The following is a 16,154-nucleotide window of genomic DNA, read 5'->3' on the forward strand; positions in this document are numbered from 1 at the left end:
CGGGTCGCGGCGGAGCGCGAGCGAAGAACGAAGACTCGAACGCGTCTTTCGATCCACCCACCGGTGCTCTTTTAGTCATGAGCGCCGCGGGAACGGACGAGCGCGCGCCGCTCCTTCTGGGAGCGGACGCCGCCTCTGGCGGGTGGGGTTGGAGGAAAAGGGCCCTCGCCGGGCTCGCCATCTTGGGGACCGTGGCGGCGTGCGTCTGCGCGGTCGCGGCGACAGGTGCGACGCTCCTCGCCTCAAAAATCGCGTCCGCCTCTCGACATCCGTCTTTACCTTCGATCCGCGCGCTCCGATCGAGCCGGCCCTCGCGCCGCGCGCGTCGCGCCGAGCGGGAACCCCCGCATCCGTCACGTCCAAACTTCGCGAAAACCCGTGTAACACCTCGCCACCGGGGTTCAAACGGTTGCGACGGATTTTTCATCAACACCCGCCCAACTCTCCGGCGACGTGCGCGCCGCCTTCGTCGATCCGACCCGCCCGCGCCTCCCTCTCTGACCCACGAACCCCTAAACCCTTTCCCAAACCCAGGCGGCCTCGGCCCCGTCGGCAGGGCGGCGCTCGGCCTGGACGAGCAGTGCCATTCGCCGCTCGCGCAGAGCGCGCAGCAGATCGGGCTGAGCACCTACGCGCCCCCCGAGCAGTGCAAGGCGATGGTCGTCTGCGCGGGCTCGCCCAGGGCCGCCTCCACCGCGGAATGCACCCTCGCCGAGCACGTGCTGGAGTACATGATGGAGGATGAGCATCGCGCGGGCAGGCTGCAGCAGGAGAAGGCGACGTACCTGGGGTACTGGAACTACCACCTCCACCAGCTCTGCTCCGACGGTTTCGACTGCGAGAACAAGTACCCGGCGGACCTTCGCGACCTGTGGACCAGGGACGACTGGTCCAACGCGCTGTCCAACGTCGACGGCGGCGGCGACATTCGGACCGAGATGGACAACTACTACAGCAAGAGGGACTCGGTCGAAGCGTCGAGCGTCGTCATCGCCAAATCGCACGAATTCGACGAGACGCTGCTGACGATGTGCGACAGGCGACTCGTGTTGACGTCTTCGCGGGACAAGGAGGAGGTTTTCGACTCCGCGCTGAGCCTCGGGTGGTTCACGCAGCCGAAGGAGGAATCCCGGTGGTGGTTCGACACCTACTACGACCTCTGGCAGCAGTGGGGTCACTGCTGGGTGAGCGCCACGCAAGGCGACGAAAACACCGCGCGTTTCGACCTCAACTTCAAACAGCTCTCCACGGAGGGTTCGTTTCGGGCGGTGGTGCGCCTGATGGCGTACGAGCTCGCCAAGGTGTTGCAGCTGGACGATACCCTCATGGACATGAACGGCATCGTGGACAAGGTTGTGGAGCGGGACTTTCAGCGCGAGCTCAACCCTGCGCTGACCAACGGCGGTTTGAGGACGGCGACGGCTGAGGCGGCGTCCAACTGAGACGGGGAGACGGGGAGACGGCGACGTCGTCGTGACTCGTCTCCTGTAGGAACACGGAGGGAGCGTCGGCCGGTGTCGGCGTTGCGCCCTAGGAACACTAAACTATTTCTTTATGACACTGAACACACGGCTATGTGAGCGAACGACGCGCGAACCGGATTCATCTTCGTTTCCACTGCGGTTTCGTCCCGATCGGTCGTCGCGACCGGTCGTGACTCGTCGACCGGGCTCCGGTTTGTAACACCCGGATGGCGAATTCGACTCTAAGGCTAAATAGGATGATTTCGGGCGTCTCCGGCGCACTGAGTTTTCAGTTTCGGCGCGATTTTTTTCCGACGCGGAACGAAAAATCCACAGCCGCACAGTCTGGCGGTTTGGGATTTCGTCGGAACCCGTCCTCGTCCGCTCTCGTCGAAGCTCACTTGGGTGTTGCCTGTTCCGACGTCGTTTCGTGAAGGACGCGGCTCACAGAACCATGCGCGGGGCGTCGGCCGACGCGAGCATGCACGTTCCCGCGGCGGCGCCCGCGAGTGCCACCGCGACCGCGGCGAAGGTTGCGGGCGCGACGGTCGCGCTCGCGGCGCTCGCCGTGTGCGCGCTCGCCGCGTCCGGGACCGCGGGGCACCTCCAATCTTCAGTCTCGTCGCTGGGCGCCTGGGGCGCGCCCGCGGAGCCGAACCCGTTCAACACGTTCGCCCCGCAGTGCGAGCCCGACCTGCGGCACAACAGCTGCGGCGCCATGGGCGAGCTCTGCCAGTGCCTCGACCTCCAGCCCGGGCTGGTGGAGATCTCCTCCAGGGCGCTCAAGTCCGTGCTCGACAAGGCGAACGTCTTCATCCTCGGAGACTCGACGTCGAAGATGATGGTGCACCACGCGTGCCGAACGCTCATCGACCCGGCGGCGGATCCCCAGGGCGCGGGGTGTTTCAAGGAGGACGGCATGCCCACGGTGTACTCCCAGCCCCAGAACCTCCGCCCACTCTCCCCGAACCCGGTGCTCATACCGCACGACGAGAAGTGCTGCTCGGGCGGGCAGTGCTGCATGACGATGCTCGAGTCGATGGTGAGCTCGACGTGCGGCCAGTACGACTCCAACGGGAACTTCGGCGGCATCGGCTTCGTGCACATGGCGTCGTCGTTCAAGGACGGGTTCGACATGCCGTGCGAGTACCGGCACGCGCAAAACCTGCCCTTCACCTTCCAGGAACGCGCCACGGAGGCGCTGAGGCAGTTCGAGAAGAGCGTATCATTCGCCGACGAGCGCCGCGCGGTGATCATCCTCGACGTCAACGTGTGGATGGGCGGCACCGCCAACGCCAAGGCGCACTACATGAACATCGTCAAGATGACCAAGAACGCCATCCGCAACAGCGGCCTACCCATCGATCGCACGCTGCTGATGATCAAGACTCTGTACGACTGCCACGACGAGACGCAGTGGCACTGCGCGAGGAACAACCAGCTCATCCGCGAGGTGAGCTCGGAGAGCGGCATGCCGCTCTTCGACTTTGACAAGCTGTGGAAGGAGCACGGGCTGGACCCGACGCGGGCGCTGCGGAGGGACGGAATCCACCAGATGCCCGACACCGCGCTGTTCGAGATCACCAGCATGCTCGACTTCATCGCGAGGCACCACGAGGAGCTCGCCATCACGAAGCAGCCGCCGCCGTGATCGCGAGCCTAACCGGGGGGTTACAGTGGATTCACGCAGTCTGCACAGCCGACGGGACGAAACGCTCCCGACGGCGGGCGACGAAGGCGCCAAAACGCGCGCCCCGTCGACATCTTAGGAACACCTAGCAGTTCTTCATTTTTAAGAGATATTCGCTCGCATTGGAAGAGGCGAGACTGTCGCCGCCGCCCCCGTCTCGATCGATCAAAATCATCATCATCGCGGCTCGTTGTTCAACTTGGCGCGACGCTCGCACGCCGCGGGGATAAGACGACAGAAATTTGAAAGCGAACTGTCGGTCGATTTCGTCGATCAAAAAACCAATCCGAAAGGAGATTTGAAACCGAAAACAAACGTAGCGACACGATTTCGCGGCTCGGGATTTCGATTCGAAAAGAAAAGTTGTAACACCTTCGCGAGGTTTTGGTTACACCGAGAACATCGCGCCCGACGCGCCAGTCGGTTACGCGCCTCCGCACACGCGCGCGCGCACGGCGAACATCGAAGGACCGCCCGTGCGTCTAGTTACCGAAACGATGGCGCCCTTCAACGAGGACGCGCCCCTTCTCGACGCGAAGGCGTCCGGCGCGGAGCGCGCATTCATCGGCGTCCCCGTCTCCTCAGGCGGCCGCTCGAACCACTCGCGGATCGCGAGCGTCGCGCGCGCGGTGCTCGTGGCCGCGATCGCGTGCACCTGCGTCGCGGCCGGCGCGAACCACGTGCTTCACAGGATATCGTTCGAGCCCCACGCCAACGGGATCAAGTCCTTCCTGGGATGGGCCCCCGACGGCCTCGACGTGCCCCTCAACCCGCCGGAGGTGACCCTCCTCGCCGCCTGCCACCTCGTCCCCGAGCGCGTGCCCGCGTTCCGCACCGCGATCAACTCGTGGATCAAGGCTGCGCACGACGAGAACGGGCTGAAGAGGTCCTTCGATAAGGTGATCCTCGTCGACTGGTCCTCCGAGGCGGACCTCTGGGGCGAGACCGCGAAAGCGTGGGGCGGCGCCGGGATTCCAACCCCGCTCTCCTTCTACAAGGTGTACGGAACCAACGGCGAACCGCTCAAGTGGCAGCTCGCCAAGGCGGTCAACTTCGGCCTCTCCAAGGTGACCACCGACACCGTCCTCAAGGTTGACTGCGATACCTACGTCGAGCGCGGCTTGCTCGAGCTCAACCCCCTCCAGAACCACGCCGGCGACCGCAAGATCTTTCGGTACGGCGACTACCGCAGCGCGAAGGACGAGAACGAGATCCACATCAACGGGTGCATCATGGCGCGGATGGACACGCTGCGCGCGGTGAACATGTACGACGAGCGCCTGCAGCAGTACGGCTGGGACGACTCCAACCTCTACGATCGCCTGCGCGATAGCGGCGCGCAGGATCTCAACATCACCCGGCGCAACGCCGCGGGTCACACGTACATCACGCACGTCTGGCACCCGCACAGCGAGATGTCGCAGGATGCGCGAGTGGGCGCGTCGTGCGTTAACCGATGCGCCGTGAACCGCCTGGAGCGTTACAACCCCTGGAAGAACCAGCAGCGCGCGGAGTACAACGAGATCGCCGAGGCGCCCCCCAACATCCCGAGCAGCATCACCTTCCACTCCTACCGCGGAGGTTCGCTGCCGTCGGTGCTGGACATTCTCGGAAAGGAGACGGCGGATCTACTCGCCACGTACTGCAAGAACTCGCAGTACGCTGCGGCGAAGTGCTACGGGTGGAGCGACTGGAGCGACGGTTGGGACTTCAAGGAGGAGCCCGACACGGACAAGGATGTTCGATGGGCGACGGAGAAGCTCAAGGCGATGTGAGCGGCGGCGAGGCGGAGGCGCGCAAACGAGGATCCTTTCCTTTGGGGTGGAGATGGAGACCGAAAGAGGTTGTCCTCGGCGCGCGTCGGCGACGCGACTTAGAAGTTAATTTCTCATCATTCAATCAAACAACGATTGTACACGACGTCTCGCCCTACTCGAACAGTTCCCACTCCCACCCACCCACCCCGCGCTGTTGGCACATAGTTCGCCTCCTCCCCAAAAAACCCTCGGAGTCAGAGCTCGCCGCCTCTCCTCGCGCGGGTCCCGCGAGCCTGCACCTCCTCGCCCCGCGACTTCCCGGAACCCCGCACTCCCCGCCGGAGGGCGTCTTTGGCGAACCCCGCACTCCTCGCCGCCTTCGCCCCGCCCCCGCCCGCGGCGAGCGCGTCGAACCTCGCCGTCTCCTCCGCCTGCGTCTTCGCGCGATCCGCCGCGAATCGCTCCGAACGCTCGAACCGCTCGCCACGAAAATGTTCCATGAGCTCGTCCACGTCCCTCGCGCAGAGCGCCCCGTCGCCGTCGCCGTCGAACGACCGGACCATCGCCTCCGCCTCCTGGTCCGCGGAGAGCGAGTGGGTGTGTTTGATAAGGGCGTCTCGGACGTCGGACGCGGTCACCGCGCCGTCGCCGTCGGTGTCGAGCGCTTCGAAGGACCCGCAGGCGGTGACGAGTTCGAGCCACCGCCTGCGGCAGAGGTGTCGCATGACGAGGTTCTTGAACGGGATGCCGTCGCTGCCGCTGATGGCCACCGTCGCGGGCTCGCAATGCTCGTCGTCTTCCTCGCAGTCGTCCGCGAGCCCCGCGGCGAGCCTCCTGCCGATGTCTCGAAACACGGGGATGTCGTCGGCGCCGTCGAGCAACCCGGCCCACGTCACGACGCGGTACCGGCGGTTCGGGTCGAACGCCTCGCCGAACACGGCGTCCACGCGCCACGACGACTCCTCTGCGGGATCGACGTCGACTTCCCGGCCGGCGGCCGTACCCGAGGCGCCGCCCCGGCCGCCCGCGCCCGACGACTCAGACGACGACTCAGACGACGATTCAGACGACGACTCCGGCGACTCCGGCGACTCCGGGGACTCATCCGGCGACTCCGACGACGCGCGCGACACCGCGACGCCCGCGTCCCACTGGAGGTACCCACCCCAGCTCCCGCCCGCGCGGGTCACGCGCACGCGCTCCGCCTCGGAGAAGGCGATCGCCGCGGACAGCTCCGAGCCGTACATCTCGAGCGTGACGATGTTATTCTCAAACGGAACCTCGGCGACGAGGTCGCCGTACGTCAACGGTTCGCCTCCGTACGCGACGTTACCCCGGATGCCGCCGCTGTTGTACAGGCACACGTCCGCGCGGCACTCGTCCCGTAAGATCGTGGCGAAGAGGGTGCCGAGCGAGCACTGCGCGACGCGAGCGTCCCTGGACGATAACGGCGTTAACCCGAGCCTCGCCGCGTGCTCGTGGAGGCTGAGCGTGTGCTGATTCAGCCCCCTGAGCACCTCGCTGCGTCGCCAGATGTCCGCGTCGATTCCCGGGTCCGTCCTGTACCCCCTGAGCGAGTACATCCGCGCCGAGACGACGACGCCGGAGCCCGGCCGGCGGACCGTCACCTCGGTGCCAATCTCGGCGCCGGGCGCGACGGAGGCGGGCGCGACGTGGAGGTCGTGCGCGTGCCCGTGGTTCAACGCGACGTTCGTCGAGGGCGCGGGGTCGGCGCACGAAGGTCGGTCGTCGTCGTCCGTCGTCGTCGTCGTCGTCCGTTCCGCCGGCGCCGACCCGGGGTCCGCGACGACGTTGTTCCTCCACAAACCGCCCTCACCGAAATCGTCCCTGTTTTTCCTCCCCGCCGCCGACGCCTCAGTCGCCGCTTCAGTCGCCGCCGCCGCCGCAGCCGCCGCCGCCGCCGCCTCCGCGGTGCACTCCCCGCCCCTGTCCGCGCCGATCGTCGAGCTCGGGTCCGCGCCCGGCGCCTCCACCACCACCACCACGACGTTCTCCGCGTCCATGCCCGCCTTGACGCACAGCGTCCCGGCGAGATCGTTGACGCATTCCGTGTCCGACGACCGTCCGACGCTCGCCGCCGCGTTCGCGCCGTGGCCCATCCTCCCCGCGAACGGCGTGTGCTCGTGACCGCCGAGGATCACCGCAATCTCGGGAACCTCCTCCGCGAGCCTCGCGTCCTCGGGGAGGGTCTGGTGCGTCAAAGCCACGACGGCGTCGCAGAGGGGCGCGACGCGTTTGGCGTGTTCCCTCGCGACCGGGACGGCGTCGGCGAAGACCACGCCTCGGGGTTTACGCGCCGAGGACAGCGGCGTTGACGTGGTGCACACGCCGATGAGGCCGACGGTGACGTTCCCGACGGTCACCACGCGCGAACGCGGGAGGCGGTCGAGGAACGCGCTCGTCGCCTCCTCCTCCACGTCCTCCTCCACGTCCTCCCCCCCGTCCTCCTCCCCATCCGCCGCGCCGCCGCCGCCGCGACGACGACGACCGACGGAGAGTTCGGGGTGAGGGACGGACGCTTCGGACGCGAGCGCCGCCGCCGCGGCGGCGGCGGACGCGTCCTCCTCGCCCGGGGGACACGCGAACACGTTGGTGTTGACGACGTCGCAGTCGAGCTCGGCGAGCCTCTGGCCGAGCACCTCGATGGAGTGGTCGAACTCGTGGTTTCCCAGGCACGCGTGCGTCACCGGGACGGCGTTCATGGCGGAGACGGCCGCGGCGCCGAGGTCGAGCGACGAGAGCAGCGACGGGGACAGGAAATCGCCGTTCAGCGTGCACAAAAACTCCTCGCCGGGCTCGAGGTTGTCCTGGATGAAGCAACGCAGCGCCGAGAGATTGTGCAGCTCGTACACTGTGAAAGGAGAGGGAGTGGGGGGGAGGGGGGAGGGAAGGTCAGCATCGGGCGGCGCGCGGGTGGACCGTCCGGGGTCGCGACGCGCGGGTGTATCGACCGGGATCGGGTCGAACGTCGGCGCGCGCGCGGGGAGGCGATCGGGGAAACCGACGCCACGCCCCCCGGGGGAGCGCGAGCTCGGGAGCAAATTTGAATCTTCGAGCGAACGTCGCCTCTCGGGGGAGGTGGGCGGGTCGCGCTCGCGCGGGTGGATCGCCGGGGTTCGAAACGATCGTCCGCGCGTCGCGCGTGACGGACCGAGATCCGGCGTGGAAACGGGGAAGGATTCGCGCTCGAGGAGGACCCTTCTCCATCCCCATCGAACGGGGAGGGATCCCCTCGCGAGCCGTTCGGGCCGGGACGCGCGGATTGATGAGATTCCCAACGAAGCGTCGCGTCTCTCCGCGCGCGGTTCTTCGCTCACCGTCGTTGACGCTGAATATCTTCAGCCTCCTGGTCTCTCCGGATCCCCCCGCGGGCGCGTCTCCTCGCCTCGACGCGAGGACCACGGCGGCGAGGCGCGCGCGCCGTCGCGACGAACCTCGAGCGCGGTTCAGCCTCGGTCGCCACCCGTGCCGTCCCGACAGGGGAGCGCGCGCGGCTCGCGGGGAGCACGCGACGCGGCCCCTCGCGCTCGCCGTCATCGTCGCGGTCGACGTCATCGTCGTCGTCGTCGTCGCGGCCGAGCACGCGGACCCCCTTTCGCCCGTGTGCCTCGCGCCGCGCGCAGTGCGACGCACGGGCGCGGTCGTCGTCGGAGGAAGATCTCGTCCTCTCGCGCCAGCCTCCTCCCCGCTCGACGCATCGCGGTTCAAAAAAACACAGTGCGCGCGCGGCGAGCCAATCGGATTCGCGGAAAAACGCGCGCCCAATGACCTGGCAGCTCCTTGCAGCCGATTTTTGGCGATTTTTGGCCCAATTTTTTGGTTTGGCAACCAGGAAAAAGCCCCCCGTCGTCCGATCACCAAAATGGTCAAAGATTTCCTTCCTGCTGGGATCTGACGTCAGCGAGCGTCAATGACATAACAACAACCCAAGACGAACTCGTCCCGAAGCGCGGTTCGTTAGTTTTTACAGTCAGGATATTTTGAGAAAAAGCCCCAACTTGTATCCAGACGACGAAAAAGAGCCCCGAAACCGGCGAGGTTTTTCGGTTCTTCGGGCGCTGTGTTTCGGGCGCGGCAGTTCGCGCGACGCGACGGGGACGACCGCCATCCCGCCATCTCGGTGAGACGGCGCTGGTCGATCCGAACCCGCACTCGTCGGGGACCTCCTCGGGACTCCGAACGAGGACCCAACTGAAAACTGCGATTTTTGTTTTTGGATCGCATCCGCATCTCCCGCATTCCTGATTCAAACCGCTCTCCCCTCCCCCGTCTGCTTCCCCGCGTCGATCGGCGCCCGAGACGGTCGAGATGTTCGGCGGCTTCATGAAAACCAAAAAGAAGGATGAGATCGTCGAGGTTCCTCCTCCCCCCGAGGACAAGGACAGCCGATGGGACCTCAACGAAGACGGCAAGCTCGACGCGAAGGAGATGACCCACCTCGGGCGAGCAGATGCGAGCAAGCTCGAGCGCTACCTCGAGGCCGACGTCGACGGCGACGGCGTGCTCAGCAACAACGAGCTGCGTCTCGCCGAAGAGGGCGAGGACCAGTTCGCCCGCCTCAAGACGCTGCGCAAGATCAAGGAGGCGTACGTGTACCGCCGCAACAAGAAGCGCGACTACATGAGCCTCTTCCTCTTCAGCGTTTTTCTCGGGCTCTACCTCGGCATCCTGTACGAGCAGACCCAGGCGGAGAGCGCGTACGGCATCGTCTGGACCATGCAAAACTCCGTCGTGCCCCAGAACGAGAACACCGACGAGGACCAGCTCGTCTACTCCAGCAAGGACAACATCTTCTCGTGGATGAAGGAGACGTTCGGTCCCATATGGGCCGACCCAAAGTGCGGCGACGGCGAATGTTCGCGGCAGACGGAGTACCCGGGCTTTGGCAAGTTCGGATGCACCGCCGACTGCGGGCCGTATCCCCCGGAGTTTCTGTCGACGCTCCACATCGACATTCAGCCCTCGTACAAGGTTGACGAGACCGACGCGGTGATGTCCGACCTCGGCGACAAGTTCCTTTCCGAGTCGTCCTGGAACCTCTGCACCAAGCAACTGGAAAAGGACGACAAGACTGGGGCTGCCGTCGAATCGTGCTGGTACGACGTGGAGCAAAAGTTCAGGGCCAGGGCTGGCAGGACCGAACGGTCCATCATCAGTCCGGGCGTGCCCGGCATGGACTGGTACGTGAAGCTCAAGACGCCGTACGGCGGCACCCGAGGCACCGTGTACGTGGTCGACACCTCCACCACTCCTCGCAAGCGGACGCCCGTGTACGCGTGGGACTACTGCTCTCACACGTGGAGCACCAAGGAGCCCAAAATCATCGCGGAGGAGGCTGGCGCCCCCGCCGGCTTCATCTTCAACATGTACAAGCACTCGGACGACACCCTCATCAAGCCGCCCACCCCCGCGCCGCCGTCGCCTCCCCCACCTCCGCCGCCGCTGCCGCCGATGGCCGCCGGCCTGAAGGCTTCGCTCTCGCTCAAGGGATACACCAAAGCCACGTTCGGGCTCGACGAGCAGCTCGCCTTCAGGGAGAGCGTCGCGAGCTTGCTCGGCGGCGCAAAATTCCGCCGAGACCGCATCGTCATCACCGCCATCGAGGACGTCGCGGCTTCGTCGGGCAGGCGTCTGCTGCGCCGCCTGCTCCAGACGTCCTACGAGGTGAAGATCACGTTCACCGTCGCGCTGGTCAGCAGCGCCGACGAAACGGCCATGGCGACCAACATCACCTCCAGGGTGCTCGGCGACGCCGACGCGTTCATCAAGAAGATGAACGCGTCGGGCGCGACAAACGTCTCTGTTCCGTCGGGTGGGAAATTCGTGCTCAACAACGAGGGTGTCATGGCGCCTCCGCCGCCATCGCCGGCGCCACCTCCGACTCCGCCGAGGCCTGCCAAGAACACGAACTGTACCTGGGCTTCTCTCCAATCCCTCAAGACATCGGGAAATTTGCCGGTCAACGCCGAGCTCGGCCCCGGGGCTGGCCAATGCGAAGACACAGAACTCAACCCGAACGGCATACAAAACGGGACATCGTGTAACCTTAAATGCACGGTACCAAACCCTCCATGGGGAGCGCCCACTGTGAAATGCGGAGAAGGGGTACCCGAGCCCAGCGGCGTTTGTCACTTCTGCGTGTTTGCCGGCGATGCTGATGGCCCTGGTGATTTTTCGATGGTCTGCCAGATGGACTCCAACAACCCTAACCTTGTGGATTCCTGTGACGAATCGCACGCACGCTGCGCCATGAACTCGGACGGTGACGACGACGACTACAGCTGCTCAACTCCCCACGACGGAGACACAATGGACACGTGCAATATGTGCCTGTCCAGCGGTCACATTGGGTTGGACGGGATTAAAAATTGCGACGGCACATGCACACCTGGAAACACGAGTGACCCGTGCTTCAAAGGGTACACAGTTTCTTCAGGTAGTCACGGTCGCCGCAAGTTGCTTTTTGAATATGATGCCCCCCAGCCTTCCTACGATCCGCACGGTGGTTCCGGTGGTTCCTTCTACGACTACAACGATCCGTACGGTGGTTCCGGTGGTTCCTTCAACGATCCGTACGGTGGTTCCGGTGGTTCCGGTGGTTCCTTCTACGATCCGTACGGGGGCCATGACACCGGTTCGAAAACCGGAGACACCTTCGGGTCGTGGGGTCCCAGCCCGTCAGACGAGCCTACTCTTCTGGGCGGTGGACCCGCGTCCAACGTTAAGTACGACAGCCCCACCTCGAAGGTGTTCCTCGGCTCGAAGAGCAAGACCTGCGCTGCCGGCGAGAAGAAGTATCTACTCCTCTCGCACATCGACCAGATGGCCAACGAGCACCGATACAAGGTGTGGGTGACGGACTATAATTCGGGCAGACCATTTGTCGATCCAGCCAATTACCTCTACCAAGGTGACGGTTGGGCGAACAACGTGGACTTCATGAACGGATACGATCTTGAAACCGACACCGAAAACTACGTCGACGGAGATACCTCAGGGACAAAGGCTGCGACCAAGATTTACGGCAAGACGCCCAGGTACTCCAACGACGGAGTCGATGGCGAAGCTGAGTATCGGTACGATGTTTTCCCAAACGCGGTCGAGCTTTGTGTGCCGACGAGTGGTGTGACCAAACTCACCATGGTGATCAACGTCATCACGGATGGGTATGGTATAAACAATCAGGCCACTTTTGGCGAAGATAGAGCTGACAGGATTTCCGATCGCGAGTTCATACCGTCTTTCGCCATAATCGACGAAGACGGCTGTTTCGCCGAGCCAGCCTCGGGGGAAGCATGCTCTGACACGTACAACCCTGCCAACGCTTGGGACCAGCCAAAGCAGAAGGGCGGCGCTGGTGCTAATAATCATCTTTTCCAATTTTGCCCAAAATGGCATTCAAGCTACGCGCTCGCGGAAGGTTCGAGGACCGTGACCGTCGATCTCAGGCAGAGCGGCAACGAGTGCAAGAAGCTCTCTGAACTCCAGAAAATCTCCAACCCATCAAACGCTATTTTCCTCCCTGAGGTTGCGCTGATGGAGGCGATCGAGGAGGGCTACGGAGAGACTGGAAAGTTTGAGCTGTTTTCCAAATTGATCACCGATAAGAAGGACGGCGTCGCATGTCCGGCCAACTTCGAGGAGATCCACCTGCTCATCGAGTCCCCGGATGCCACCTTGGACACCTTTTCCTACGGCATCATCGCTGAACAGGACTATGGGGGTGACGCGACAACTGGCACGGGAAAATACACCAACGCAAGAATGAGCGGCGGCACGCTGCTCTCGCCAGAGCGATACCTCACGTCTTCGACCGGCGCCGAAATATCGGCGAAGTTTCCCATGCGCATCAATGGCGACGTTGCATTCGATTGCGTGCAAGATGTCTCGACCGCGACTCCCACAGTAAAATCAAGCTACGATGACAACGTCGTGTACGGCGTGTTCAACTACGAAGTCGCCTACAAGCAGGCCAACACGTATTATATGACAACGGTCCCCAAGTACCTCAGAGGTCGGTGCGCGTACAAGGGGAAAAAGCCAAAGCTTGAAGTGGTCAAGAAGTGCGTAAAAACAGGTGAGCAATACAAGCTCCACGTTTTCAGGGCGGAAAGGTATGTCCAGGCAAACTCATCCTCGACGGATTCCAAGATTTTTATCACCGACAAGAACGGGTGTGAGATTGCGGACAACGCGACCGCGACGGTGCCGAAGAGAGCCGTAGATCGGTTTGAACCCGCCACCGACGCGTCAAATTCCTTCACGGTCAGCCAGGTCGCTGGTTCGTACAAGATTGATCCAGAGACCGGAATCGACAACTGCCCAGCGGGAAGGAAGAAGATCTACGCCCCGACCTTTGCGGCGCGGGCTACCGGGACGAAGGATGGCACCGTCAAGGCCACGTGTCCAAGCGGCAAGAAACTCGTCGAGGTGGTCACGCAAAATTCTTGGGACGGCGCGAAGAACGCATGGACCGTGCAGCACGTAGTCTTCAACGACACCGAACTGCTCAAGGGAACCAAGTACACCGCAGCCATCCTGTCCGAAGCAACCACCTTCATGTTTCGCGAGCAGAGCGTGGACAACGCCCTGCAGATCGACTTCTGGTGTCTTCACCCGGGTAATTACAGCATCAAACTGACAGACTCGTCAGTTCAGTCTTCGACCAAGGATGAGGGCTGGAGAGGTGGAGGCGTCCTCGTGACGGACCAGAACGACTGCGAAATATACAACGAAAAGCCCACAAAGAAGGTTCCGGACGCTTCCTACTTCGTGGTCAAGTCAACAACCTCGACGACGTGTTCAAAGAAGAGCTACAACAAGACGCAGGGCTTCTGCACGTACGATCTTGACGTCATGGGTAAGCTCTGCAACACAAAAGACACGCGCTCTGCCAGCGCGGATGCGGTTGGTAAGAAGTGTCTCGCGAGTGTGTGCGCCAATCCGAAGTGCCACACTCCCATGTTCCTGCAGGACAAGACCTACCTCCGCACGAAGGATGACCTCCTCAAGGGTTGCTGCAAGCACTACTCTAACGCTCTGGGAGATACTCTGACAGGTTTCCCCGTCCCAAAGCCTGCAAACGCCACTCCTCCCATCCCGATTGTCGAGACGGTGCGCAAGCGGTTTGTCGCCACTAAGAACGTCATCATCGGCGGTTTGCTGCTGCATCAGACCCGGTTCGCGCAGGAGGCGTGCACGGGTAAATTCGGAAAGAACATCTCCGGCGATGTGTGCCCCAGCTCTGTTAAGACAGCCTCCTCTCCCTTTGGCGTTGACCCGACGTTTATTGTTGGCTCGAACGTTTACGACGCGGCTACGCAGTCGATGCTCTGCTGCCGCCCCGAGACTGGCGCGGTGCTGAACGCGACGAACGCCTCGAGCCCTCCCGCGGCGGGTTCCAACAACGACGCGGACGACGACGTTGGGGCGGACGACGGCGCGTTTGCCGTCAAGGCGGGTGCATTCTACAAGAAGAGCGAGTTGAACGAGGAGGGCATTCCGCTCGGCTTCTACCACAAGTCTCTGGGGTCTCGCGAGGACGGGTTCAGCGTGCTCATCGACGTTAACCTCCGCGAGAGTCAGTTCAACAAGGTGATTAGCTACCTGGAGGACGGCTTTTACCTGGACAAGTACACAAAGGAGCTCAACGCCGAGCTGCTGACGTACAACTCCATGGGCAGATGCTTCACGTACACGAAGATCACGTTCAAGTTCAGCGAGGGCGGCAACATCATCGTCAAATACAGCGTCGACCTCGCCAAGCCCCAGCCGTACTGGTACGCGCCGGGCGACGCCAAAGGTGAGCAGGAACACTACGGCAGGATCATCGCGGAGAGCGTGTTTTGTCTCCTGGTCCTCGCGACGGCGTGGGGAGAGTTCATGGAGCTCGTGTCCATCGTGTGGAAGACGGGCACCGCGAAGGAGTACTTCAGCAGCGCCTGGAACTACATCGACCTCGTGTCCATCGCCCTGCACATCACGTGCGTCGCCCTGTGGATCGCGCAGCTCGTCGCCCTGCGCGAGTTTGACACCGAGGCTAGGTACGACGTGTACAAGGACATCACGCAGGACGCGCGCATGCTCGAGCTGAAGGACGGCGGTTCGCACCTCGAGAAGTTCGTGACGGACGTGGTGGACAGCTTCGACGCCATCATCCAGATCCAGGGTGCGTACGCCACCATGAACGGCATCAACATCTTCCTCTGCCTGCTGCGGTTCCTCAAGTACTGCGATTTCCAGCCGCGCATGGGAGTGGTGACTCGCACGCTCTCGTTGGCGTTCCAGGACCTCGCCCACTTCATCGCGCTGCTCTTGATCATCCTCTTCCTGTACGCGACGATGGGCACCATCGTGTTCGGCTCGAAGATTGAGCAGTTCAGCACGTACATCAGGTCGCTGCGGACGGTGTTCACCTGGTCCGTGCTCGGCGACGACGTCGGCGTGGGAGACGAGCTCTGGGACGTCGACAACCTGGGCCCCATGGCGCTCGTCGGCATCCTGTACTACATGACGTTCTCGGTGCTCATGATCGTGATCCTCCTCAACTTCATGATTGCCATCCTTTCCGAGGCGTACGGCGAGGTGCAGAAGGCGAGCAGCGAGACGTCCAGCTTTGTCCAGGAGGTGGCGACGCTCATCTCCAAGTACTTCAAGGCGAAGTTCAGCGGCGGCGCCATCCTCACCGACGCCGCCGCGCTCAAACGCATCAAGGGCATGATCGCCGCCGAGGAGCGCGAGCGCCAGAAGTTCAAGAAGATGTACGGCATGAGGGACGTCGCCAACGCCGGCGTCGGCCGCTCCTTCACCCGCGACCCCAACGACTCTGACTACTCCGACGAGGATGACGTCATCGACAAGGACGGCATGGTCTCCTTCGTCGGCGTGGACGACGACGACATCAACGTCGACGAGCTCCGTCGCACGCTGGAGCACGGCAAGGCTGCGTCCAGGGTGGCCGTGGGCGACGGCGTGGCCAAGGCTAAGAGCGGCCTCGGTGACACCGGCCCGCTCTTCGACTCCATCATCACGTCCATCGGCGAGCGCATGGAGAAGCGCAAGCTGTCGGACCAGGAGAAGAAGGTGAACGAGATCCACTCCCTCTCCCTGCTGATGTACAAGCAGCAGCAGGACATGATGAAGGACATGGACCAGCTCAGAGGCCGCGTCTCGGCGCAGGAGCAAAAGACGCAGGGCGCGCCGAAGGTGTGAGCTCCGCGGTTT

The 16,154-nt window shown here is 63.3% G+C and overlaps 5 protein-coding genes across 5 annotated transcripts; 4 read left to right on the forward strand and 1 right to left on the reverse strand.

Annotated features, from left to right (window-relative positions):
• Positions 1–214: 214 nt before the first annotated feature.
• On the forward strand, positions 215–1,574 carry MICPUN_109592 (predicted protein). The gene has a single exon (XM_002506372.1). It carries the CDS (start codon positions 657–659, stop codon positions 1,440–1,442), a length of 786 nt encoding a protein of 261 aa, XP_002506418.1. The 5' UTR covers positions 215–656; the 3' UTR covers positions 1,443–1,574.
• A 358-nt stretch (positions 1,575–1,932) lies between these two features.
• On the forward strand, positions 1,933–3,276 carry MICPUN_109593 (predicted protein). The gene has a single exon (XM_002506373.1). It carries the CDS (start codon positions 1,945–1,947, stop codon positions 3,112–3,114), a length of 1,170 nt encoding a protein of 389 aa, XP_002506419.1. The 5' UTR covers positions 1,933–1,944; the 3' UTR covers positions 3,115–3,276.
• A 374-nt stretch (positions 3,277–3,650) lies between these two features.
• MICPUN_50816 (predicted protein) lies at positions 3,651–4,928 on the forward strand (the record flags this gene model as incomplete). The annotated part of the gene is made up of 1 exon (XM_002506374.1): positions 3,651–4,928. One exon carries the CDS (start codon positions 3,651–3,653, stop codon positions 4,926–4,928), a length of 1,278 nt encoding a protein of 425 aa, XP_002506420.1.
• Positions 4,929–5,164: 236 nt separating this feature from the next.
• On the reverse strand, positions 5,165–8,486 carry MICPUN_64571 (predicted protein; the record flags this gene model as incomplete). Its single annotated transcript, XM_002506553.1, has 2 exons — positions 5,165–7,782; positions 8,129–8,486. 2 exons carry the CDS (start codon positions 8,484–8,486, stop codon positions 5,165–5,167), a joined length of 2,976 nt encoding a protein of 991 aa, XP_002506599.1.
• A 753-nt stretch (positions 8,487–9,239) lies between these two features.
• MICPUN_64572 (polycystin cation channel family) lies at positions 9,240–16,142 on the forward strand (the record flags this gene model as incomplete). Its single annotated transcript, XM_002506375.1, has 1 exon — positions 9,240–16,142. One exon carries the CDS (start codon positions 9,240–9,242, stop codon positions 16,140–16,142), a length of 6,903 nt encoding a protein of 2,300 aa, XP_002506421.1.
• Positions 16,143–16,154: the final 12 nt, after the last annotated feature.

This window comes from Micromonas commoda, chromosome 15 (assembly GCF_000090985.2).
Source record: "Micromonas commoda chromosome 15, complete sequence".
NCBI classification, from domain to species: domain Eukaryota; kingdom Viridiplantae; phylum Chlorophyta; class Mamiellophyceae; order Mamiellales; family Mamiellaceae; genus Micromonas; species Micromonas commoda.

Bases quoted from the DNA above. Each gene is read 5' to 3' on its own strand.
- MICPUN_109592 (XM_002506372.1), top strand. From the start codon at position 657: ATGGTCGTCTGCGCGGGCTCGCCCAGGGCCGCCTCCACCGCGGAATGC.
- MICPUN_109593 (XM_002506373.1), top strand. From the start codon at position 1,945: ATGCACGTTCCCGCGGCGGCGCCCGCGAGTGCCACCGCGACCGCGGCG.